Raw genomic sequence first — 27,911 nt, forward strand, 5'->3', positions numbered from 1 at the left:
TTAGGTTTCGTTTTTTACTCTCTATCCTGATTGGACGAAAGTCTGGGTCCCACAGCCAAAAACGAAACCTAAGGTTTTTTGAGTGAAATCACTGAATATACCTTTAAACCTTCGTGTTCCTCATTTCTGGCGGACTCTGTGTTAAATACACTTGTGTGAAGTGAGGGGCACCCACTTAAAAAGGGGCTGCCCACGTGACGTCACTGCTTAAAGCAAACGCCACATTGGCATAATCAGGAGCCATGTGGAACTCCATGTCAGAACCATTGAAAGAGAGTTCGGCCAATGATGGGGCAGAAAAACAGCCTGGTCACATGGTTCATCCAATGAGGGGGCAGAAAACAGCCCGGTCACATGGTTCATCCAATGTCTGTGTAAAATGTGGAGTCATTTTGAGCTTGCGTGTGCTGTGAGACCCTGGAGAATTCATACATAGAGGCTGCCTTGTCAATTAGGTAGAAAGATACAGTATATCCTCCTTAGGTCTAAAAACACACATGTTCTCCCTGGCCTTTTAACACCATATGCCCCTCCCCACTTTTGAATCATGTGTTGCTGTGCTCTCATTCTACAGTCCTGCACTTTGGTCAACCTTGGTTGTTTTAAATGTGCTCTAGAAATAAGATTTGCTTGACTACATTGCAAAATTTGATCGGCGGCTGATTGATGGCTGCATCTTTAGTGTTGATGTACTTCTAATATTGTATGACTTAATGTTTCTTCCACTGAGGCTGTCCAGTGTCCATGATAATCTGGCTGCCTAGTGGATACACACGGTACACACCTGAACCTGATTCTGTTGAAAGTGTTCTTCACCGATAAATAAGTATCTCCCTATAGCTACTCTATTCCCCTACTCTATGTTCCACATTAAAAAAAGAAGACCAACCAGGCTGCAGCGCTTTTCACTGACAAGTAAACACAACAACAAAGGCATAAAAAGATTCTAAATAACATCCAATAATATTATGCAAAGTGCTATTGTAGAGGCAGACAACATTGAAAACCGCCCTTATAGAATAAACTCACCTTGATAGTAGGCGGTGCAATGGCCAAGTACTTGTCTCCGTTGTGGTATGTGATGGATTCCTGCCCAATGATTATAGCGCCCCCAAATGGCTCTGGAACTGAAAGACACAATGGACTATCATTCACTCTCCAAACACAATTTCACTCGCTGACAATCTGTTACAATTCTTCTCAAGCGAACACTTTGGTGAGTAAAGAGACAGAGCTGTTTATCAAAGACAGCGCTGGTGACTGGTCATGAGCCAGGGCCCAGGGGACATGTTTTTCTTTCCTGCATATTCATCTCTCCAACATTGACACTTGTGTCAATTGTGTTGTGTTTTAACGCTCTAATGTGAGAACTAGAGTGTGTTTATAGTACAATATAACTTATACAATCAAAGGCACCAAGGTCCATTGTACTACAAAGGCCACATTTGCCTAAGAAACGTACTGTGTGTGTGTGTGTGCTCAACAGCTGTATTGGCGAGGTGTTGCAGCTGTCCGTACACACACACACACACACACACACACACACACACACACACACACACACACACACACACACACACACACACACACACACACACACACACACACACACACACACACACGTTGGCACATCTGACAATGCAGTGTTTTCTGTGCTCACCAGGGATGACCATGGATGCCTCAGCCTCCACATTCTCCTGTTTCCAGGGACCCTTATTGAACTCCTTCTCTCTCAGGGATACCTCATAGGTCTTCACATGGCGGCCCTGGGGGTCCTAAAGAGACACATGAGAGACAGGATTAGACCCCTGAGGTCATCCAGTGGTCCTCAGCTAAATGGAGAGTTGGTAACCAAATGGACCAGTATAGATCGTTAACTGTTGAGCGTTATGGGTCCATTTGGTCTACACAATTAGAAATCAAATCAAATGGTGGTCTGTGGCTCAAATGCTGAATAAATAATGAAAAAGGTTGAAAACTACTGTCCTAAAGAGACACATGAGAGACACACAGGAGGGGGAAGTCTGCACAAGACGACAGCAGCAATGGACGACGACTTGGCGAGTCACACTCTGATGACGAGGGAGTGCTAGTTCCAAAAAAGAACTGTACGTCACGTCAGTGGTAAACTATTTTGGATTCTCGGGAACACACCAAACAAACATTATTTGCACAAATAATTGCAACATGACAGGCTTACAAAACCATCTCAAACACAAGCACCAGAGAGAGAATTCCGACAGTTAAGGTGTGTGAGTGCAAAAGCTGCACAAGCACAACCAAAACAAACCACCCTAACACTAGCCTGGTGTGTGTGTGTGTGTGTGTGTGTGTGTGTGTGTGTGTGTGTGTGTGTGTGTGTGTGTGTGTGTGTGAGTGTGTGTGTGTGTGTGTGTGTGTGTGTTCCATTTCAATATATAAAAATACACATCTACAAAACAAGAAAAGAAAAGTACAATTCAAAATAGTTTAATTAAAATGTATTGTAACTATAGTGAAATTGAAAACCACCGTCCTAAAGAGCCTGAGAAATTGTCCTCCATCATAGACATAGGATGAATTAGCTTTTGTTGATCTGTAAATTCAGTGCCACTTAAAACCCTCTATTCTTGATCAAAACAGACCTATAAAGACTCTCAGACACCAACAAGAGCTCTTATCTCACTCTACACAAATGGATTCGCTTGTAGATCGGCTATTTTGGACAAACTTTACCCCCCAAAATATGGATGCTGCGGGTTCATTCAAGTGGTTAACGAAAGTGGCACTTTTGATTATCAAGCGGGTATCGCTAATCGCAATAGTTCTTTGCCACAATAAATGTGACATAATTTTCATGTCATCCCATTCCTACATCTGAATATTTCCTCTTCCCTGCACATGCACACACACACACACACTCACACAGCCTACCTGGTAGATGAAGCAGACGGTGGGTGCCTGGCAGCCGTACAGGAAGTGCACATCGATGACCTGCAGCTCCTCCAGGCGGATGTTGAAGGCCTTGAGCTCACGGTTCTCTCTGTCCAGAGGGATGACCTTGAACAGGCCGTCGTACAGGCGCAGGCCGATCATGCGGCACTCCGGGTCCACGATGCCGATGATGCCCGTCTCCGACGGGCGGCCGATGCGATCCTGCCAACGTCCACAGAGATGGAGAGAGTTTAGTCAGGATCGGTGGTTCTCAGACAGTGGGACACACCCATTTGTGTGGCTCATCACGGAGCAATATTTAGGGTCACAACTAAAAATAGCAGATGAGAATGTGTGCTTTTCATATTATTTCACAGCAAACGTTTTTAACTAAAATATTTGCTTCTGGGGTGGGGGGAATGGGGTCCCTGGAACCAAATATTTTTAGATGGGGGTCCTTGACATGGCAAAGTTTGAGCACCACTGATACGGATTTCAGACATTTTTTCGATATTTTATAGAATCTGGTCTTAGGTCTAAATGGGTTAAATATGACAATAAAGAATCAGAATCAAAAATATATTCTGATTCTGTAAAGTCCTCCTATGTTGATTCAACTTTGAGAGTGTACAAAATTAATCATTCGTTCACTTCACTCAGTTTGGGACTCCTGGTGATCCCCGGACCCCTGATGTTGAGAAGTGGTGGTCTGGGTGGGTTTAATGAATGCAAAGCCATACGAATGCCAAGGATAGCTGAGTGCATGCAAATTGCAAGCCTTTGTAAACACCAGAGCGTCACTAAGCTGGTCTCTCTTGAAAGACTAAATAATTACTATACAGACATCGTTAGAACATCGACTGCATAAAAGCATGAAGCTGGCCTAAAAATGAAAGCGTCCCAAATGAACTTTGAAAACAACAGTCTGTAAAAGAAACTTTCACAGCTTCGAATCCACCAGATGCGCAAACGCATGGATGTCGCTTTCGCTTCACTTTCACTCCCACATTAATGTTTGAAGTGGTTCTTCTCACTGGCTGAGCGGGTGCCAGTGAGATTTTTTGGAGTGATGCAACCACTCCCTTACGGAGCGGTGTGTGTGGCTGGCTGCCTGGGTATGAGCACAAAAATAGCATGCTTGTTTTTCACGACCTGTGCGTGTGCAACATAACATGCACACAAACACACGCACATATTAACTGTATAATTGTATATATTATGATTTTGGGTGTGCCAGTACAGTAGAGTGACAGTACAGTACCGTTCAGTACAGTAGAGGGTACAGAAAGTACCAAGAAAGTCCAATAGGGCACCAAGTATTTTCTTCTACAAGCACAACAGATCTACAAACGACCGGTCAAGATGCCCAGAGAGAATGATATTTTCTGGCTTTTGTCATTAAAGAATCGGCCACAAACTGGCAATTACCGGCCTAACGCAATTTCTGGTCTGTATATCTTATCTTTCCTTACATTTAACAGCAGGAAGGAAACAAAATAGATAAACTGACAAAAATGACATGCCATTTCGGTGTGCCTGGTGTCTCAGCCAGTTAGTGCTTTAAAACATGCTCCTTATGAGTGCAAGGAGGACCCGGGTTCAAATCTATCCCGTCTTAACCTGCCTCTCTCTCCTCTATCTCTGCCCTTAGTTTCCCATCTCTCTACACTACCTATGTGAAATGAAACATAAAATTCCCCCCAAAAATGTAAACTCATTTCGAGGTACTGTGATGCGCGGGCCAGCTTTTTTTCATAGCCCGCGCCCATCACGCCCCACCACGGGAGCCAGCCAGCAGCCGCCCCGCCCCGCAAAACCAACCCGCCCGGCAAAACAATATATTAATCAACGACACGCCCACTGCGCGGCCCGCAAAAACAAAAAGTAGCCTAACAACCGGATTTAACACCCAGCAAGTCCAGTACATTCAATTGCTTTGGAGAGAGAGAGGGGAGGGGGAAGGGACGTGCAGAGGGAGTGAAGGGCAGGGGTTGGAATTCGAAAAGACACCATTATTTTCCTTTTACATTTCTACCCAGATTTAGAGGAATATCTCATTTTAAACACTAGGAAATGACCCAACAAGTCTGCCCTGTAGCCCAAATGACTGGTTATCAAAGAAGAATGAGAAGTTGCTTGCTTTCGTGTATAAATATAAAGGATTGCATAATCGCATTCCTGTCAGTCAGAAAGTTTATGTGGTCGAAAATTGTGAAATGAGTCCGGCACTGTGTGAGTCGTAACAAATTTGAATGAACAGTATAAAACTTACACATACCTGACATGACATACTATGATGACGGTCAGGTTCAGAGCCTCAGAACGGAGAGTGCACTTTTCTCCAATGGTCAAAAAGGCAGGGGCTAAAGCGCCCTTTCATAAGCAACACATTGATGAACAACAGAACAAGCTGATGGTTTCAGCAGATGGTTTCAGCAGGAGGAGTAGACAGTAGACACTGCAGCCACAGGAGAACAGGTACCGGAATGCTTTTTTCCCCTCCTTTTTTGGGAGGGGGGGGCGCGCCCCACCCGCGTGATAATTGCACTGAAAACCTTTGCGCGTCTACCCGCGGGACCTGTGGGCAACGGGCCAGCCCGCGCATCACTAGTGTGTTGATTGGGCAATGATGAATGTCCAGGAGATAATCAATATATAATGCAAAGTTCTTAAATAGCCATTTAAGTCATTGTCTGCCACAGACCCAGAAATTCCTCCCAAATGAAAACCGAAAGCAGAATCACCTCTAACTAATAATCTGGCAATCATAACTTTAAAAGTCATGAGAACTTATACAATAATATTGTAACCGTGAGGTAGTGACGATGTTTAATGAGCCTCTAACATCAATCTGTACATGAAAAGATTGTAGATTGTTATTTTTGAGTGGTGCAGCCTCTCCAAGGAGTCTGTCCCAATGTTGGGCTTCACACGGTGCACAGGTGCATGATGGGAAGCTGAGTTTTTAGTGTAACACCAGTAGTTTTTAGTGTAACACCAGCACAGAGCACAGTAGACTACATAGTCTGACACCCAGTAGTCCAACAACCAATAGTCCGACAGCCAATAGTCCCACTATTCTAATAGTCTGACAACAGCCAATAATCCGACAACCAATAGTCCAACAGCCAATAGTCCGACACCCAATAGGCCAACAACCAATAATCCGACAATCAATAGTCCGACACTCTTTTACTTTTACCACAACAAGACAAACTGAATGACAATGTTTACGTGCACCCACCTGAACGTTGCCATGTGCACGTGTGATGATATCGATGCTGTCTCCAGTCTGTTTGTACTCCAAGATGCAGGCATTGTACTTTGATGTTAGAATGAACAGCAGATCCTTGCTCTCACCCTGCACATGGCAAAAAGACGTTGACATAAACACTGCAGAAGCATAGGGACGATGACATAAACTGAAGTGACTTCTTTCTTCTTTTGAATTTAATTAGATCATTTCAATATTTGAACAACTTAATTAAACATTCTGTGCCGTCTGCTGAGCTACGAACTGAAGTGGCGGTAGATTTAGCCAGAATGTACATTCACTGTGGTTTTCCTTTTCCTTTGTACATAGAGTTTGTATTCGTTTCTGACTAAGAGTATTTGTGACGGCCCTGCCCCCTCTGCCTCACTGTAGGCTTTGCCATGCATCCCCTAGTGCATGACAGTATTCAACAACAAAAAAGTCAGTCACAATCAATATAGATTATAGAGACAAATTATAATCACAATTCCTATAGAGTTTAGAGCAATATATTGTCTTGATACGAGACTAGATGCCATGGCTAAAGGCTTGTCTTTAGGTTTTAATCACTTAAATCCTATTTTATACTTTCAATAATGTTCAAATTAAGCAGTAACGAGAGCCAATCTACAAGCTCACAACGTGTGGTGATATGCCATGCCCTAATGTTCAATCATGCCCCGCCCCTTCTTCTCACAGACAAATACAACGAAACAACTTGCCTTGGGTCTGAAGAGCTCCATGACGGCGATCTTCCCATACATGCCCACCTCCTTGACGGGCCTCAGGCCCTCTGCTGTGACTACATAGATCTCCAGTCTGGTGTTCTTGGCTATGAGCAGATTCAAGTCATCCGCAGAGGTGAAGTGGCCTGTGAATTAGAGGTTTATCAATGTAGTGAGGAAGATAACGTTCAAAAGATGGCAACAAAGAAACTTAATAACATTGGGGTTTTTTTTTAAGAAAAGAATAAAAGGAGATGGGGCAATGGCCTGTGTTTATAAAGATTTTGGAATAAATCGCTGTTACATTAATTTTATATATATATATATATATATATATATCAATCCCGGCTGGGTCGCCTGAGAGAGGGGTATGATGTTGGAAGACCTGAAACCCAGTTGACCTCAGAAAACATCACTGAAGATACGTCCCAGGTGCATCCATGCGATGTATTTTTTAGTTATAGTTGGTTTGTCTTAGTCAAGCTGTGGGAAGTGGCTGCAGTGCTATCATTATTGAAACAAGCTACTACTACTTAGCCGAATGGTTTCAATGGGGGCCCCAAGGACATGCAGGGGTCCTGGAAAGGATTCCAGAGTGTACCCAGTTAATTTATTTATTTTAATTTAAGCTTTAATTTAACCAGACAAGGCAAGTTAAGAACAAATTAGTATTTTCAACAGCCACATTAAAACAAACAATACAAACAACACTATGTAAAATAACACAATGTAATACTAATTTACAAAACACAATTTTTTTACACAAATAAAAACTGAACACATTATGCTGGCCCGGAAGTACTATTAGACCATCCAGGCCAGTAGAACACACTCCACTTACCCACTTGGGCCAGTAACATTAATAGCATAAAAAGCCCTGGCCCTAACATCTACTGTAAGTTCACATTCTCTTCCTGTGGTACTGGTGTTTTGTAATGTTTTTGTGAAATTGTCTGGTTAATTAATTGTATTGAAATTAACCAGACAATTTCACAAAGAGGAGTACTTATATTTCAATGTGTGTCAATCCACCTGAATGACAATACCAAGCATTATGACATTCGTATATAAAACAGGTTTTTTGATTGATTGATTTTTTAACAGTTTGCAGAATTACAGTACATTTAAAGTACAACTCAATACAAAAAGCATTACACTTGTTTACAATAGGGCCCACCATTTTCAATTCATATATGATTATATCAAATATATAAATAAATCACCATTGTATTCTATGGGCGACCGGCGACTATAGTAATTTACTACTATATGGTTAAATTACTTCAATATCACCAGTTCACCACCACCTTTATGAAACTATTTCTAAAGAACGATTACACCAAAAAGACGAATAATTATTATGGACAATCGGCTTGCCCAAGTTGCACCCCAAAACAGACCTGCAACAAGCTTTAATACCACGCGTTGTAAGTAAGCTTGCAGAAGATCTGCCCTTGTTTAATTTTGTATCGACTGTCAGACTAAATAAAATGCAAATTATGATCCAAATATAGAAACTTTAGGGGCAATTAAGCGACACCCTCCCTGGCACGCATGGAGCGCCAAGTTTCAACTTATAGCTCCATTTCTAAAAAGGAGAGAGAGGCGAGCTGTCCTGTATGTACGCAACATAGGATCCCTTAATATAATGTCCAAGACCATTACATTGCTTTGTTTTTGTTACAACTCTAAACTAACATAACAGTAAGTGTACACAATACACATTAACATTAGCCAGTTAAGAGGCCTGCAGCAGCACCGTGCACGCAGCAGTCTGTCTGTCTGTCTGCAGCACATACAGAGCGGGATAGTGATATCATGGATGGGTGGTCCAGGGTGGATGTTAGCTATATTAGCATGCAGCTCTGCTCCACAACGTTAAAATGAGTTATGGACCAGAGCTAGCTTTAGCATGTGTGTGTCAATGTGCGTAACAACACAATAAAGCCTCATAAAAACGCTCATATTTACCCGTGACGCACGCATTGACGGCCGTGGGCTTCTGCGCGGTGACCACGTAGTTGTAAGACATGTTTTGTTGTTGGTTCAAAAAAAACGGAACGGAAAAAGCCAACACCGGCGCAGTATTATTATTATTTTTTTCTTTATTATTATTATCCTTTTAGTCTTTTTTGCACAACTGTTGTAGACACCATTGGTGGCGGTGATAAAAGAGGCTGCCGGAAACAGACACTGAGCAGCCAGCAGCCCTCACTTTGGAATCGGTGTTCATGTGTGCAGCGCCCACTGTGGCCGAGGAGTCTACATTACATCATAATTAACTAATGCTTTAAACTAATGTATTAGTTAAGCATTAGTTAATCATTTTTCATGAACCTTATCTGCAAGTGTTACCGTAGTATGTGAATATGATATTAATGATGAACCAGAGCCATAGAGTAAGACATGGCTTTGCTCTGTGATGAACTAACTCATGCATTAATGGATTTGTCATGATGAACTCATTATTAATTCATGATATTCACTATTGCTGTGCTGTCATGCCATTTTACTTGAGATTAATTGTCACTCATAACAAAATACATACATAAATGGATGCACCTGGGACGTATCCTCAGTGATGTATCCCAAGGTCATCAGGGTTTCGGGTCTCGCAACATCATACCCCTCACTCAGGTGACCCAGCCGGGAGTGACCAAGTCCCGACTTACGTCCCAGTAGCTACCCTCGATAAGTCCCATTAGGGAAAAACCAGGGCCACACAATCCGTTCCTCCTGAACTACTCTGCCGGGACTGGGAGGTACCATTCTGGCACATGGAAGGACTAGGCTCTGTGGATTGACACCTGTCCGGGCCCCTCCTACGTCTCACCAGGTCCACTCCTGCTCTCATCAGGTCAGGCCCTGTGCGTTGCACCAGACTCCCAGCACCAGGCACTTCATTCAGGAATGGTGGATTCTCAAGCCGCAACGGTTCCGCAGGCTCCACCTTGCCCTTGGTGGTGCCGCAGGCTCCGCTTGAGGCTTGCATGGCCCTCCTAAAGGCCTCACCGTGGGTTTGTTGGGCTTCTTCCTCACGGAAGACACAGGCTGGGGCGCTAACCCATACTGCTCCCGGGTGCCGTCTAATTTCCGGCTGCCACCCGTCTCTCCGGTGGTCACCAAACTATTCCTGGTTGTCACTTATAGTCTATTCCTATGAGTCACTATAAATAGAAGAACTATAACAAAATACATACATAAATGGATGCACCTGGGACGTATCCTCAGTGATGTATCCCAAGGTCATCGGGGTTTCGGGTCTCGCAACATCATACCCCTCACTCAGGTGACCCAGCCGGGAGTGATCAAGTCCCGACTTACGTCCCAGTAGCTACCCTCGATAAGTCCCATTAGGGAAAAACCAGGGCCACACAATCCGTTCCTCCTGAACTACTCCCGGGACTGGGAGGTAGGCCTACCATTCTGGCACATGGAAGGACTAGGCTCTGTGGGTTGACACCTGTCCGGGCCCCTCCTACGTCTCACCAGGTCCACTCCTGCTCTCACCAGGTCAGGCCCTGTGCGTTGCACCAGACTCCCAGCACCAGGCACTTCATTCAGGAATGGTAAATAATTGCGATTAACGATTTAATTGTGTTTCTGTCTTTGAACGTTATAAATAAAATAAAAATTACATTTCTGTTGGGCTTCGTAAACAACTGGTGCACAGGGCAGCTATGACAAATAGCACATGATAGTGGAAATAAATAGCATATGAATGATTGAATGAATATTATTTTACATGGAAAATGTTTTTTTTTAAAGTAAATGGTTATGACAATAATACAGAAGGCTGTGAACTTAACCAAGTCACAAGTATATATAGGGCATAGCAACCATGGCAGCCATTCTCTGGTGGGGGGGAGAAGAAAACCCTAAACAAAGTGTATTTTATTTATTAAATATAGTAGGCCTGCCATCTACTATATTTAATCATACCAGTAAGACGCTGTGAGGGCGAGTGCACGCATCCGCCTGGGTGACAGCAGACTGCTGGGCGAGTGCTGGAGCTTTGGCATGGGGGGTCAGATGGACATCTGGAATGTCAGAACAGGTCAGCTCCAGTCCATATATGGAGATCTAAGGGTGGCAGCGGGGGAAGTGTCTTGAGAGTACAGGATTTGATGAGGGCCCAGGTAGGGCAATTTCCGGGCCTGAAGAGAACACCTGCTTGCTTTACCTATCATTTGTGCATTGTACTTTGTGCAAAGTTTAGCGAACCCCTACCTCCCTCCCATTTCATGTACTCACAGTCACAGTTGTTTCTAGTTTTAGAGTTTTAGAGTTTTTTTTCTGGAGCCAAGCCTTGGCCGTCCTACCTCCCTTCCTTCCCCTTCATCATCATATCATCCCTCCTCCCCCCTTTCATATCATTCATGCATAATTATCTACTTCCCTTTCATATCATTCATGCATATCTAATTCCCATTCATATCATTCATGCTTCTAATTCTCTATCATGCCTTTTTCTAAAGAACAATGTTTATTGAATGCATGGTCTGTACTATTGAAAAGACTGCTCCAAAGATGTGCCATAAATTGGAACTTAAGGATGCTGAAAATGTTATGGACCATTCCATTAGAAAATAGTGACACCTACTGGTGTACAAGTAACATTACACAAGCAAATGCCCCATATCACCTTGTGTGATTATGGGGTGCATATTTGTGAAGAAATAAGTACGGATTACGGAATTGATGTTCTGGGCAAAATATCTTTCTGTATGGCAGAGAGATGGTACATGCGGTAGAGTGGAATAGACATCCAGTCCTGTCATTGGTTTTTTAAAGCATGCATGAGGGAAATTTGACCAAAATGAGAGAATATTAACCAAACTGTCATTTGGTGTATGTGCCTTATGGTCTCTGGCAGTGACAGGATTTACAACCAGTCACCAGTGTCACCATGGTATGTAAACAATGTGAAATAACACACAACCATCACTTTATAACACACCGCCCTGCATTATTTTATTGTACAAAAAGTCTAATCAACAACAAATGTAAACGACAAACAAAACATTAAAGATACTGCTCTCATATGGCAGTCCATCAGATCCCAACCCCAACCCATACCAGATACATCTACAAACAACATAAAACAGAAACACATTCAGGATTAAATACATTATTAATGGTATACCTCAGATAAAAAGCGGCAGGCATCCCGCTCCATTACAAAATAGCATTTTCTTTGCATTTCAATAGCAATGTCTCAGCCATGAGCATCCACATCAAACATCCATGGATGAAAGACTGTGATAGATGTTTTCACCATGGATGTTTTTATAATGAGTGGACGCCTCCACCAGGCACAGACCATACCAATAATACAGACAGGACTGATCTAGACCCAATGCAGCTTGTATAGCCTACATGAATGTTTATTAAACTGGATCCAATCTCTAACTGTTTCATTTGCATGACTAAAGTGCTCTAGTCTAGTCACAGTGTAGCCTAATGTGCTTCACTGTCTACCGGTTTTGTTTTTAAGTTTTTGTGTGGGGACTGCAGCTGTAAACCTCTCTGCTAAATTCGGTGTATTTACCTTGCATTTATATGTAATATGCATAGTCCATGTCGAAAACAAATATATTTAAAACGGCAATGTAAAAATAAATCCTGCAGACATTATACAGGGCCATCGTTTTTATTCAGATTTCTTTGGTGTGATTTTAATAAAGCAAGCCATACATAACTGCATTCCATATCAGAATCAGATCAGAATCAGAAGCCTTTATTGCCATACATGTAAAACATGTTAGGAATTTGTTACGGTGAACAGCAGTGCAGTTACAAATGCAGTTACCACAGCTGCCATGGACGGCGCTATATTGGTCATTACATCTTTCTTGCATCATAGAAAAAGAAAGTAAGAAAATAAGATGCTCACATTCAATGTCAATGGAATAGCTGTTGTACTGTTGTCGCTATCACAAGCTTTGCATGTTTTCTGACAGGTATAAAAGTTTGTTTTATGAACACAGAATTCTTCCCGGAAATGCATTAAAAACAAAAAAATTGAAAAGGTAGCCAGATTGGTTGGCTTGCTAGAATGTGACAGAAAGCTCAGAGTGAACCACATCAGAGCTGCCTGACATGCATCTTAAACATGGTTAAGATGCTCTGTGCTGCCAAGCAATGTGAGCCACAGTGTTAAATATTGTTGCTGTCAGGCAGAAACCTTTCATCTCCATATTTTAACTCCACCTACTGTACCCCTTTTGGTATTTGAATCCTGAAAGTGAAAAGTAACAGTTTTGGACATATCCACACAACAGAGACGATATACTGCCTGGCACAGACGCATGACAACAGAGTGCTATTAAACCGTATAAAACAATGTCAATGTTTTGAATGTACAATACAAAAGCAGACAGGAGCATGTGTGGGTGACAACTAAGACAAGTCTAAAGTTTCACCCACCATCAGAGGTTTATCAACTCATATTCCATTTTGTATAGCCAAAAATAGCCAATCTACAAGTTCACAATTGCATCACGAACGATGCACACGGATGTGAGCTTTTAGATAAGCAATTTCCTCTGTGCGACATCGTACAACAAAACAGAGTTTCAGTGGTTAGCCACCCTTAATGTCACAACTGCGTCAGTGGCAAACCACGGGCAATGAGGTTCTTGCATTCTGTTTGAGTCTCACCATTCTTCACCAATGCTCTGGTCTCTGTAGTAAAATGCTGTAGAGCTCTGAAAGCACTCAGTATCGTCTCGGTGTAAAGCTTACTTTATTTATTATACTCCATCGTGCAATGGTGTTGTTGGCTTGTAGATGGTGTTCTTGTATTGGCAAGTGACACCGTCGCACTACAGATAATAAATCAGCCCGTAGCTCTCTGTCTTCTGCCGGCGAAGACTTCTCGAAGCCATGGCGTGTCTTCGTAGAGACGCGGGTCGCCCAGACACTCGGCCGTGCGCTTGTAGAAGTAGTAGTACAACACAGACACTGTTAAGGGAAGCACATATTTTGAGGTAAGGTTTAGAAAAACCAACAAACAAAATGGAACACATGCACCGAATAAACAGCCTCAGTAAAGTAAACACAAACAACTAGGAACATTTGAGCTCAACAAACGCTGGTGGTGATTTTACGTATCAAACTAAATTATATAAAGCTGAGTTAAGGGGCACCAGGCACGGTTGGTGGCTTTTCAAAATATACCAAACCTTGTTAAGAGCAGATCCAATATTGATTTTTACCCTTTCTTTCACAACACCAACCTCTCTCTCTACCTGAAGACACAGCCAGGGGCCCGTTCCACGAAACTTGGATTAGAAATTAAGCCGGACTTTAACACATATCCTGGCTTAATATATCCTGGATCAGTGATTAACCGGTTTCATGAAAGCTGGTTGATCTTGCCAGTTTAACTTAACCAGTTAACCTGGATATGTTGAGGCTTGATTCGGTTTCATGAAAGTGATGCTACATTAGTTACCATGGAAACTAATGCTTTGGACTTAGCCTGCTCCGGACCAGGCTAACAGCCAGGTTTAACCTAATCCTGATGTCTTTACTGTTCATTAAGCAGTCAAACTGATCACAAACCAATGATGTTTTCCAGATTTATTCAATTATTATGGGTTTATATTGCCTTATTTGTATCGGTCTGCATTAAAGGACTAATTTAAGCACTATATAAAATCAAATAACCAAAATATATAGGCTGCACAACATCATGACAGCTTGTGAGCTTGTAGATCAGCTGCTTTTGGTGAATGTTCATGAATAGGTTTGCTGTCCTGCAAGTGAACGGTTAAGAAGAATTATTATATTATATTATATTATTATTATATTTTTTTGTAAAAGTGAAAACCACGAAATATTACCATTACTCATTGTTTTACAACATATTACCATTGTAACGTTTCACCCACTACTAGTCCTACATACTTACACCTAGAAACCCCATTCAAACCTATTTAGGTTCATCCTACAGTGTGCATGAAAAGGAATCTTTGAAATGTTTCATAGTTTTAGAAATATAGTGCTTTCAAATTTGAGACATTTATAGGCAGATAGAGGCACTTCAAAAAATCACTTACACCTAGAAACTCCATTCACACTTTGTAAAATTCAGCTTACTGTGGAGACACATGCTGGAACTTTTTACTTTGAAATGTTTTGTAGTTTCTGAGTTATTTAACTTAAACGCCCAATGCATTCTCAATGGCAATAGCACAAACTTTGGCATGCTACATGAACCCATGACCCTCACCAGTCTAGCCCCTGTCTGGACAACAACCCCCTTCCCCAAAGGTAGCTCCCTCAGAGGAGGGAGTTATGGCCAAATATCACAATGCGACAATATCCTTATGCTTACAATATTAAGAATTCTGTTTTAAGTTAATAGTAGTGGTAAAATGTAAACTATATTTTTGGGGTAGTTAATCATTCAGTCTATCCACTATTGAGAGTATGTTCTCTCTTTAATTACAGCAGCAGTATTTATTTTAGAAGCTTAAGTCCTTGTATCAGTAAGTCTTGAATAGATTAGTAAAGATAATGAGATATACAGAAGGGGGCTGTAATGCAACTATTAAGGATGCAAACTGCCTTAATACCCCATGAAGAAGAAGGATCAGTAAATCTGTGATCCACATAATGGGTCTAGAGACAAAAAGCCAGACTGTCTATTAAGCCAGGCTTGCTGATCCCGGCTCGCCAAATCCGCCAATTCTGAGCCTCGCTTGGCTTTAGTGGAACGGAATAAACCAGGCTGTAAAGATCAGGATTTAAAAAGCCTGGCTTTGGCCTAAATCCTGGATTAGTTAATCCAAGTTTCGTGAAACAGGCCCCCTGGGCTGTTTCACTGTTTCTCTAACAATAACATTCTCTCTACATGAAGAAAACCTTCTGATTTTACAATTTCTCTCGCAATAATAATTCTACTTTGGATTCATTTTTAATGCGTGTTCACATACATTTAACCACTTAAACCCTCAATACTTTGAAAACATGTTTTCTCTCTCTCTCTCTCTCTCTCTCTCTCTCTCTATCTCTCTCTCTCTCTCTCTCTCTCTCTCTCTCTCTCTCTCTCTCTGAAGTATGAAGAGACGAGGGGCCGAGGGCTCCATCTTGCACCACCCTTATCCCTAAACGTATTTGCCATTGTTTTACCATTTTGAAAAACAATTTAAAATAGTTCAACTAGCCGATCTACATCTACATGTTGAGCTTGTAGATCAGCTATTTGAACTATTTTAAAAAGGTTTTTTTTTAATTAGTAAAAAATGGCAAATAAGTTTAGGGATAAGGGTTGTAGGGGTGGCGCAAGATATAGCCCATATATGAGTGTGTGAGTGGAAAGTGCATGATGCAGACTAGAGCTATAAATTACGAGGCATCAACAGCAGTGAACTAGACAAAGTGCCAATCGGCACAGGTCTCCACCAGGGCAGGTCAGGTTGTGGCCTCATGGTGGCACTATAACAGGCTGTTGAGGAAGATTTGGGCCGGAGGTTCGTGTTGGAGGGATGCAGGTACAATGTTTTTCCATGTGTGCATACATAAGTTGTATACAGATCGATGCAGTTATAGCTAAAAACAGGAATTGGCCTGTTATAGCGCCACCGTGAGGCTGATTTTGAGGAAAAAATTGTGGCATGTCGTCCTCGGCCTAGTGAAAATGTGCGTGTATAATTTAACGGAAATTGCACACTGTGTTTGTGATTTGTGGCCTTCGAAATGGACGAATCGTGTGAGCTTTGGAAGCCAATCTTAGCCAATCAGGATGGAAGATGGGAAATTGTGGCGCTCCGTGTTGATCACATGACTATGGAGATAGTGTATACCGATTTGCGTGAAATTTGGATAAAATCTGAAGGAGTAATAATAGAAAATGTGTTTTACATATGTCGGCCTCCTGGTGGCGCTATAAAGAGCAGATGTGAAAAATTCCAGGCAAAGGTTTTTCCTTGGCCTCTAGGGAGTTGGCATACAAAGTTATCCACAGATCTGTGCAGTTAGAGGTAAAACACTTTTGGGCCAGTTATAGCGCCACCTTGAGTGTGAGTTGAAATTGTTCATGTGGCATTTCGTCCTCGGCCTAGTGGGAATGTGGGTGCACAATTTCACGGAAATCACGCGATGTGTTCATGATTTGCAGCATTTTGTTTGAAACTGAGCACTCCTGTGAACTTTGGAAGCCAATCTTAACCAATCAGGATGGAGTGTGAGAAATCTGAAAGACCGGTTTCGTTGAATGGCTCTAGAGAGACTGTGTACCAATTTGCGTGATGTTTGGACAAAATCTGTAGGTGTACTGTGCAAAAACTTGTTTTGCACAAAGCGGCCTCCTGGTGGCGCTATAACAGGCCGTTCTGGAAAGTTTGGGGCAGAGGTTCATGGTTGGCATCCAGGGAGTGTGTGTGCAAAATTTGGCATCGACCGGTTTAACGGTGGCCGAGATTAGCTGCTCACGGACACACGGACGGACGGACGGACGGACGGACACACACACACGGACGGACAGAGTGCAGAACATACTCTCCCCACATGCCTTCGGCCTGGTGGAGACAACTACTACAAACAGACTATAAATCCTTTGATCCACTAATGAGCTCAGGGGAATGGGAATAAATAAACACTGCCATTATTGCAATGGTCAAGAACTACACGCACATCCACAAATTGCAACGGGTGCCGAGGCCGTCACGTTATGATGACGAAACCGGAAATCAAGTCATCATCTGGGCTGCTAGGGCTTCTGGGAAATTGAGGCCAATGCAAGTGAACGAGAGGGGAGAGACAATCTTGGCTCGCTTTGCTCTTTGTCTGTGACCCGGATCAAGGAAGTGGCTTTTTTTGTCGGCTCAATAACCAATGCGGGCAGTGTTTCACGGATCTAAAGTGCAAATTATTTGGCGTATGCTGCAAAGGTAATAAAACAATCTCGGCAGCTTAGAATATTTGATTAAAATGCGGGTAAAGCGTTTTATGGAGTCTGTTAAACAGAAAATGTATTTTCGGGTCGGTATACCAAATGTATCCAATCAGGATAGAGAACTCAGACAGGATACAGAAAATTACACTATACAAAAACCTAAGCTGATAAATAGGTACAATCTCCTGATTGGTACAAATTCTATCACCTACCTGAAAATGTATTTTCTGTTTATTAAAGAGCTGGACAACAAATCCCGTTCAACCCAGATTCGGCTCAAACAAGGGGTTAAATTAATTTAGCTCCTATGCCACTAAAATGTGGAACGCCCTACCAACAGCCGTCAAGTAATGTGAATCCCTAGCCTCTTTCAAAACCGCTCTCAAAGAGCACTTACATGTGGCTGCCATTTGAAACTGGCCGCTGTAAAAAAAGTGCTTTTTCTGGTTTTATGCTCTTAGCAGTTATTGTATTGAACTGTACCCATTCTGCAAAATCTCCCCCTGTGTAATACGCTAAACCCGCCATTAGTTTTATGTGTTTAAATTGCCGTTTTGTAATAATTTAAAATAAATAGATTTGTCACGGACCTGGTGATGAGGCGGACGCGTTATTATGGCAAACTGGAAATCAACCAACCGCCGGCTTGCAAGGGCTTCTGGGAAACTGAGTCCAATGCAAAGTGAACAAGGGTGTAGAGACAATCTTAGCTCGCTTTGCTCTTTGTCTATGACCCAGATCACGGAAGTGGCTTTTTTGTCGGCTGAATAACAAATCATTGTAGTGTTTTCAAGCGGATTTGCATGGATCAAAGTCGCAAATACTCAATATAAAGTAAAGCCCTCAAAATGTTACTAAACGTTTCGGTAGCACTTTACAATAATGACCCGTTATAAAGCATTTATAAACGTTTATAAGCTGTTTGTAGACTATTAACAAATCATTATTAACCTGTTTGTTGACATTCGTAAATGATTATTAAAACCGTTATAACTATGGTTACAAATCATTTATAAGGTATTAGTAAGTAGTAAACTATTCATTAATAAGCCATTTATATACATCTGTAAATGATTATTAAATCATTTGTAATGACCCCATGATAAAGCATTTATAAACGTTTATAAGCAGTTTGTAGACTATTAACAAATCATTAACAACCTGCTTGTTTACATTTGTAAATGATTACTAAAACCTTTATAACAAATTTACAAATAATTTATAAAGTATTAGTAAGTAGTAAAACTATTCATGAATAAGCCATGTATAATACATCTGTAAATGATTATTAAATCATTTGTAACTGATGTTGTATAATATATACAAGCTATTTGTATATTTGGGAAATGTGTTTGTTCATGTTTAACATATACTTTGTAAAACATTCCTAAAATATCTATAAATCCTTAGTACATGTTATTAAGTGGAGGAGGACAGTCATACTCGGATACGAGTGACCGCCGATGATGATGAAAGTGACGACAGTTCATCATTTACAACTGTCTGTTAATGTTTGTTCATGTTTAACATATGCTTTGTAAAACATTCCTAAAACATATATAAATCCTTAGTACATGTTATTAAGGTCCCTATAGTAAAGTGACGACAGTTCATAATTTACAACTGTCTGTTAATGTTTGTTCATGTTTAACATATGCTTTGTAAAACATTCCTAAAACATATATAAATCCTTAGTACATGTTATTAAGGTCCCTATAGTAAAGTGACGACAGTTCATAATTTACAACTGTCTGTTAATGTTTGTTCATGTTTAACATATGCTTTGTAAAACATTCCTAAAACATATATAAATCCTTAGTAGGCCTACATGTTATTAAGGTCCCTATAGTAAAGTGACGACAGTTCATAATTTACAACTGTCTGTTAATGTTTGTTCATGTTTAACCCTACATCATTTTATGTTGAAGATGTTGTGTTGCATTGTGGGTAATCCTCAGTACAGAGGAACTCCATACTGAGGGTCTCCTGTTTGCTCAGGGACAGGCACAAACAAATTAATTACAAACATCTAAGCTTCATATAAGTGGCCAGATATGCACTCATGTTTACATAGTGTTATTCAGTAACATTCGTTTTTGTATGACATGGTATCATATGACATTGTTTATTTAATTGTTTGAAAAACGGTTAGCATGTTAGCTAGCTGTTAGCACAGCTGTTAGCTGTGCTGTGTAGCCTGTGTTACATGAGAATTCACTGACACTTCATGTAAGTGAATTCTCAAAAACGAATGTTACTGAATAACACTATGTAAACATGAGTGCATATCTGGCCACTTATATGAAGCTTAGATGTTTGTAATTAATTTGTTTGTGCCTGAGCAAACAGGAGACCATCTTACCCTCAGTATGGAGTTCCTCTGTACTGAGGATTACCCACAATGCAACACAACATCTTCAACATAAAATTATGTAGGGTTCATAATTTACAACTGTCTGTTAATGTTTGTTCATGTTTAACCCTACATCATTTTATGTTGAAGATGTTGTGTTGCATTGTGGGTAATCCTCAGTACAGAGGAACTCCATACTGAGGGTAAGATGGTCTCCTGTTTTCTCAGGCACAAACAAATTAATTACAAACATCTAAGCTTCATATAAGTGGCCAGATATGCACTCATGTTTACATAGTGTTATTCAGTAACATTCGTTTTTGAGAATTCACTTACATGAAGTGTCAGTGAATTCTCATGTAACACAGGCTACACAGCACAGCTAACAGCTGTGCTAACAGCTAGCTAACATGCTAACCGTTTTTCAAACAATTAGATAAACAATGTCATATGATACCATGACATACAAAAACGAATGTTACTGAATAACACTATGTAAACATGAGTGCATATCTGGCCACTTATATGAAGCATAGATGTTTGTAATTAATTTGTTTGTGCCTGAGCAAACAGGAGACCATCTTACCCTCAGTATGGAGTTCCTCTGTACTGAGGATTACCCACAATGCAACACAACATCTTCAACATAAAATTATGTTGGGTTAAACATGAACAAACATTAACAGACAGTTGTAAATGATGAACTGTCGTCACTTTACTATAGGGACCTTAATAACATGTACTAAGGATTTATATATGTTTTAGGAATGTTTTACAAAGCATATGTTAAACATGAACAAACATTAACAGACAGTTGTAAATTATGAACTGTCGTCACTTTACTATAGGGACCTTAATAACATGTACTAAGGATTTATATATGTTTTAGGAATGTTTTACAAAGCATATGTTAAACATGAACAAACATTAACAGACAGTTGTAAATTATGAACTGTCGTCACTTTACTATAGGGACCTTAATAACATGTACTAAGGATTTATATATGTTTTAGGAATGTTTTACAAAGCATATGTTAAACATGAACAAACATTAATAGACAGTTGTAAATGATGAACTGTCGTCACTTTCATCATCATCGGCGGTCACTCGTATCCGAGTATGACTGTCCTCCTCCACTTAATAACATGTACTAAGGATTTATAGATATTTTAGGAATGTTTTACAAAGTATATGTTAAACATGAACAAACACATTTCCCAAATATACAAATAGCTTGTATATATTATATAACATCAGTTACAAATGATTTACAGATGTATTATACATGGCTTATTCATGAATAGTTTTACTACTTACTAATACTTTATAAATTATTTGTAAATTTGTTATAAAGGTTTTAGTAATCATTTACAAATGTAAACAAGCAGGTTGTTAATGATTTGTTAATAGTCTACAAACTGCTTATAAACGTTTATAAATGCTTTATCATGGGGTCATTATAAATGATTTAATAATAATTTACAGATGTATATAAATGGCTTATTAATTAATAGTTTACTACTTACTAATACCTTATAAATGATTTGTAACCATAGTTATAACGGTTTTAATAATCATTTACGAATGTCAACAAACAGGTTAATAATGATTTGTTAATAGTCTACAAACTGCTTATAAACGTTTATAAATGCTTTATAACGGGTCATTATTGTAAAGTGCTACCAAAGTTTCAATCAATCAATGGAGACATTTATGTTATACTATACATATGCTTTATACCATCAACAACAGATTCTGCCTGACAGTGTCGCTATATTAAATCTTTTGCATCTATCCATCAAAACATTATTTCTTTTTATTTCCTTGCTTTTTGATTAAATGTTATCAACTAACTTACACATTTCTGGTCAAAACATCGGAAATCGGTGGTCTAGGACTCTAAATGTAGTATGAAACGTAGTCATTATTCAAAATCAACATGTTTTGCGATACATATCGTATTGTGGCCCTTGTATCGTGATATGTATTGATCGTGAGGTTGTAGGCAATAGCCCTATTACATAACATGAAAAACAGGGGTATTTAGTATACAAACTATGTATTTAATATTCATTATAAAATAATTGCATTGCAATTTACAGAGACAGGTTTGAACATAAAGTTACTTACGGAAACCTATACCCATTCGACAAAACTTACCCATTCGTTGGAAGGCAAACAGTGACTGAAGACCATCTGTCCAAATAAACTTGTTTTCGCTCAACCAACGTAGATTCTGCAAACATCACAAAACATTAGGGCTGACCTCGATTAGTCGAATAGTCGACTAATCGATCGGAACGGGTCTCAGTCGACTGACCACCTCATAGTCGACTAAAAAAAAAAAAAAAAAAAAAAAAAAAGTTTTTTTTTTTTTTTTTTTTTTTTTTTGCCCCAAAAAATTGTATATAAAAATACAATATTTACAAAAATATACAAAAATATTGTATTATTCCACTAGGTCTGTGGGGGACATAAACACATTTGAACATTATGACTGTTCAAATCTCCAATGTGCATCTGGAGTGTGTCTGCCTGTGTGGCAATGTGCCACTGCCTGTGACTTGAATCGCACAGTGTGCTGGCCTGATAGACTCCAGAATCTCAATCTCACCTGCTGTGCTCAATCTGGCTAATGACAAGCCTCTCAGTTGTTAAAAAGAAAGTCAGAATGTTCAAATGTGTTTATGTCCCCCACAGACCTAGTGGAATAATACAATATTTTTGTATATTTTTGTAAATATTGTATTTTTATATACAATTTTTTTGGGGCAAAAAAAAAAAAAAAAAAAAAAAAGTTTTTTTTTTTTTTTTTTTTTTTTTTGCTTAGTCGACTATTAGTCGACTAACAGCTAATTTATTCATCTATCAGTCGACTATACAAATCCTTAGTCGGGGACAGCCCTACAAAACATACATTCAAAATTCAAATAACTCATACATGAAACATATAAACGATATAAGTATATTCTACAGTACATTACAGTAACATCAGCATTTTGAAACTGACTAAGCATAGCATACATTCTCAATAGAGGGTATGCGCATGCATAAAGTGAATGGCAGATCGAGTGGCAAATCGAGTGGCAAAGTGAATTTAATGTTGGGTTTTTTTAATGGACTTTTCTGTTTGGACGTATGGGCTGTCAAGTCCAGAAAGTAGTTTTTTGACACCCAGTAGGCATTCCCGCATAACTTCCAGGTATGATGATGATGTCACACGTCATACCCTCTATACCTAATTTTATTTATGCAATTTATCAACTAGATAATTAATGAATTCTCTAATTAATGAAGGTAAAGAAAAGCTCCACATTCTTCTGACACACACACACACAGTCTGTGTACGACTGTACTGTGTGTGTGTGTGTGTGTGTGTGTGTCTGTGACTGTGTGTGTGTGTGTGTGTGTGTGTGTGTGTGTGTGTGTGTGTGTGTGTGTGTGTGTGTGTGTGTGTGTGTGTGTGTGTGTGTGTGTGTGTGTGTGTGTGTGCGTGCGTCAAGCGCTGCCCCATGCAGCAGCCCAGCACTTGGGGCCAAACCGCTCTGCAGAAGAAAGTAGAGACGCATGATAATGTGAATTAATTCACATTCACTACCAGGCTAGTATTTGCTGTGGTGGAAAAGTAATAATACTGCAATATAGCAATACTCTGTTACAAGTAAAAGTCCGGAATTCAAAATGTAGTCGATTAAACGTACAAAGGTAAAAAAAGAAAAAAAGCAGATCTACAAGCTTGCACGTGGCCTATTTTCAAATGCCCAAAATCTATATAGGGCTGAAATGGTTAATGTAGGTTTTGTAATAATAATCTAAATCTACAAGTAACTAAGTAACTAGTAACTAAAGTTGTCAAATAAATATAGTGGAGTAAATGTACACTATTTGGATACAAGATGTAGAGTGGAGTAGTAGTGGAAATGCTCAGTACAGTACTTAAAGGACCACTTCACCACTTTTCAACCTATCTTCATATAATAGGTCCTCACTAATAATCATGAAAAAAATGCCGCACATTTTTTCTACTCGGTCTGTGTCTCATATGAGGGCTGTGGGCAGTTCAGAAACCGTCTTCCAGTGACATCATCGATGGGGAATACAAGCTAATAGAAACCGCAGGCTTTCTAGTCCTGAAAAGTTGCAATGCGAAAATGGAAGCCATCGTTCTCACGATAATGATAATGATAATGGTGAAGTGGTCCTTTAAGTAAAGTTTGTACATATAGTACTTTACACCACTGCCGATCTGCAGAAGACATGATATGGAGAAAGACATGATGCTCAGAGTCAGGTAGAGGGACTTACCGTTACCCAGCTGTGGAGGATGATGCTCAGAGTCAGGTACAGGGCGTTGAGGAACAGAGGAATCCTGAAGCGCTCGAGCAGGATGGCCACCAGGCCCACCTGGAACACGTAGGTGTTGAACAGCATCAACAGGATGATGATCAGATTGAACAGGATGGAGAGGTCCTGGATACTGGGAGACAGACAGACAGATTCAGAAAGAGATACTGAGAGAGACAGGGAATAATGGCTTCACGCAGACTCAACAGATGCATAGTAGATACTATAGATAGATAGACCGACAGACAGATGGACGGATGCAATTAACCACATGAGTAATCAGTGTCCCCATTCTGGAGTGAATATTCGGTACAAAATAGCAGATCTACCAGCTCACACAACTCGCTCTGAGCATGTAGATTGGGTCGTATAGCACAGAACCCTGGAGGAGACTCAACAGTCAACAATGTATGTTGTTGCTGTCGGGCAGAAACCTTGAGAACACTTTTCGGCCTTCCTCAGAGCAGATCACATTTATTTAGTTCTTTATTTTCTGCTGAGGCCAAAAGTATGTTTTTTGCTGCTGCTTTTTCGGTGGTACAGTATTTGATTTAAGTTATATTTATAGCTGATCACTCATAGAGTATTAAAAGGATAGAGACTGATCTGGCGCGAAGCCCCCCCCCCCCCCCCCCGTTATTCATTCAGTGGAAGTTGGTCAGTGAAGTTGCTCATTTGGGCAGATGCGGAAGTGCAACCGAGCGCTCAATGTTAAAGCCCAGCTGCACAGGGTTTCCTCGTCATGAATCCACGGGTCCGCCTGCAGTCCTTCCTCTTACCACTAGGGCCCAGTGCTTCAACGTCGGAGCGCCTCACTGGCCCCTTGTGATCACCCACTGCCTAAACTAAAAAAGGCATCCAGAGGAAGCACACCTGACTTTCCTTTCTTACTTCCATATTTTAACTTTTGTTTGTTCCATACATTTACGCCCTACTTAATCATAATACAGCATCACACAAAAGCATCTGCAAGCTCGAAAAGCAGCACGAATCAACACGTTTCGAGTTTATAGATGTATTACTTACTTAATTTGAATCCTGAAAAGTCAGTTTGTATGAGGTATAGATACAGTAGACACATAAATAATAAAGGGTAGTCTCTCGTCTTCCTTACATGAAAAGCACCAGCTGGGCTGCAGGTTCCGTTCTCAGGAGCTCGCTGAAGGCGTTGACAAACAGGTCAAAGGTGAGCAGGGTCAGCTGGATCAGCAGAACCAGAGTGTAGTTGCTGGTCTGGAGCGATTCTGGCCCGAAGGCCTGGCGGCCGCCAGAAGGACTGCTCCACGCCGGATCCAAGGCTGCACTGCACTCACACACACATCACACAAAAAATGTGTTCTGCTGTGGTGGTCCTGATTCTTAGGAAGGTAGCGATGCTGGTAGTTCCGACTCCAGAGTCTTAGGAAGGTTGGTAAGGGTCCATGAAGTGATGGCCAGTGGAGCTAAAAAACATTTCTCAGGGTTTTGTTAAGCCAGAAAATAAGAAAATAAGTCCTAATCATCATCCACCAGCACTCCAGTCCATTTCTGGGGTCTGGGGTGTAGGATGAGCTGTCAGGAAATCTTCACTGATAATAAACTGACACTATAAAAAATTAACGTGTCCAACTGGGAAAGCTAGAATGCAACATTGACAGATGAACACAAGTTGCAGTCTCATAAGGCATGGCGGTTACTGTGATCATTGCTGTATGTCTTCCTGAAGCATGGTGTGGTCATCCCTCATCACAGGTTAATCTGACAGAGACAGAGATAGAAGATATTATGAGACACAAATAGTGCAGAGGGTTTTGACTGAGGTCAAGTCTCATCCTCAATACAGATCCTGCTAGGTTGGGGACAACAGCTTCATTCGAAATATCCACCCATTTTGGTGAGAAACTGTCAGTGATTATGGACAAATCTGCACCATGCAGATTATAGTCCGACTATGAATGGTTGTGCCAACATTCACCATTTGCGGTTTGCAATTGTAGTGCACCCTAGTGGTTGATTTGAATGACGCTTTCAGGCCATGTTTCAGGTAATGATGTAGACCAGTGGTTCTCAAAGTGGGGTCTGTTGACCCCCATCCAGGGGTCCTTGGGAGGTTCCAGGGGGTACCCAGCAAAATGTGTTAATGCAGCATCACGTTCATTTTAACCACTTTATATATTGTCTATTAATAGCAGATATTTGGAATCTTATTTTTATTTATTTTTCCCAACACAAATCTTCTCTTCTAGTGGTCCCTGGCACAAAACATTTTCAGATGGCAGTCAGTGGCCAAATACATATCAATTTGGGACCACTGATGTTGACAATTAATGTCTTGCAGATTGTGTTAAGACTTGTTTGTTTTTTGAAACGCATGGAACAAGATTACTCTAAGCCAGGGGTGCCCAAAAGGTAGATCGCAATCTACCGGTACCAGTAGATCACATGCATGCAGGTAGATCAAATGACATGCTCCAAAAATATATAATATAATAATCTTGTTTTGGCATCTGTCACTTGAATTAAGGTGACTTGATTGATTGACATAAAAAGGACTGGTCACTAATATTAAAAAAAGAAAAAAAAGATGGGTAATTTTCATGCAAATTGGACTCACAGCATACTGTAGCATATGCATATGCAGCATATGCAGTTTCCTGACTTGACCTTTAATTACAGAAACCCATCCATGTCCACTGGGATCCTATTTGTCTTCCAATCACTGGAGAAAATGTTATATCTACCATTTACCATCTTGTGAGAGTTTGTTAAACCGCAGGAGAGAAATAAGCACAACAAAAATAGGGTTTGGCCTTCAGGCCTGAATGTCTAATGAACCATAAGTGCCTCTAAATATAGAGCATACAGGATTTATTTTCCACCAAGTTAAAAGTTGCATTCCACTAGCAAGTTTCATTATTCCCCCCTTGTTAAATTTGTAGAAATAATCTGTTCTTTTGTTTATTTGTTTGATTGTTTTTTGCAATAAAATCGTTAAATCGTCCTCTCCACTGAAGTGAGATATATTAATTAAAAAACTCCCTTAGGACATTCAAGTATGAAAATTGTGTATAACATTTTCACAGAAATGCCTCCAAAAATGTTGAAGATTTGAACTTCTGATCACAGCCTATACCAATAGTTTTCAACCTAAATGATGGAGCTAAATGATGGAGAATTGGTAACCAAATGTACACTTATAGATCTTTAACTCTTGAGAGCGTTCTCAAGAGTTAAATTATTGTTAAACATCTGCATTACTTCATTTACAAGAAGTCATGCATAATTAGAGAATGCAAAATAATTGTTATTTTGATCAACATTTGCCTGTCATCTCTCCTAATCAAAAACAACAGAATATTCTAGTCTTGGGTCTGAGAGGCTAAATCTCATAATGGTGGCCCGTGGCTCAAATACCAAATAAATAATGTGCCTGAAGG

General features: G+C 40.3%; 2 protein-coding genes across 2 annotated transcripts in view; both read right to left on the bottom strand.

Moving 5' to 3' along the window:
- ddb1 (damage-specific DNA binding protein 1) overlaps positions 1-9,060 on the bottom strand; it is a 53,168-nt gene extending 44,108 nt beyond the window's left edge. The window contains exons 1-6 of the mRNA XM_083794331.1: positions 8,863-9,060; positions 6,889-7,037; positions 6,158-6,274; positions 2,914-3,135; positions 1,661-1,775; positions 1,030-1,127 (exon numbers count right to left, since the gene is read on the bottom strand). Of these exons, the coding sequence (XP_083650457.1) occupies positions 1,030-1,127; positions 1,661-1,775; positions 2,914-3,135; positions 6,158-6,274; positions 6,889-7,037; positions 8,863-8,923 (762 nt within the window). The 5' untranslated portion in view covers positions 8,924-9,060. The remainder of the gene's footprint in view (positions 1-1,029; positions 1,128-1,660; positions 1,776-2,913; positions 3,136-6,157; positions 6,275-6,888; positions 7,038-8,862) is intronic.
- Positions 9,061-12,703: 3,643 nt separating this feature from the next.
- On the bottom strand, positions 12,704-25,721 carry LOC310879348 (transmembrane protein 138-like). The gene is made up of 4 exons (XM_083793962.1): positions 25,610-25,721; positions 24,457-24,628; positions 22,312-22,387; positions 12,704-13,857 (listed from the first exon to the last, which is right to left on the bottom strand). Exons 2-4 carry the CDS (start codon positions 24,580-24,582, stop codon positions 13,733-13,735), a joined length of 327 nt encoding a protein of 108 aa, XP_083650088.1. The 5' UTR covers positions 24,583-24,628; positions 25,610-25,721; the 3' UTR covers positions 12,704-13,732.
- Between the last annotated feature and the right edge of the window lie 2,190 nt (positions 25,722-27,911).

This window comes from Protomyctophum parallelum (genome assembly GCF_964188405.1).
Source record: "Protomyctophum parallelum genome assembly, chromosome: 2".
In the NCBI taxonomy this organism is placed as follows: domain Eukaryota; kingdom Metazoa; phylum Chordata; class Actinopteri; order Myctophiformes; family Myctophidae; genus Protomyctophum; species Protomyctophum parallelum.

Bases quoted from the DNA above. Each gene is read 5' to 3' on its own strand.
- LOC310879348 (XM_083793962.1), bottom strand. From the start codon at position 24,582: ATGCTGTTCAACACCTACGTGTTCCAGGTGGGCCTGGTGGCCATCCTG. The intron at 22,388-24,456 runs GTAAGTCCCTCT...TGATGTTTGCAG, and splicing joins TCCTCCACAGCTGGGTAACG to AATCTACGTTGGTTGAGCGA. The intron at 13,858-22,311 runs GTAAGTTTTGTC...TTCCCTTAACAG, and splicing joins GTTTGCCTTCCAACGAATGG to TGTCTGTGTTGTACTACTAC.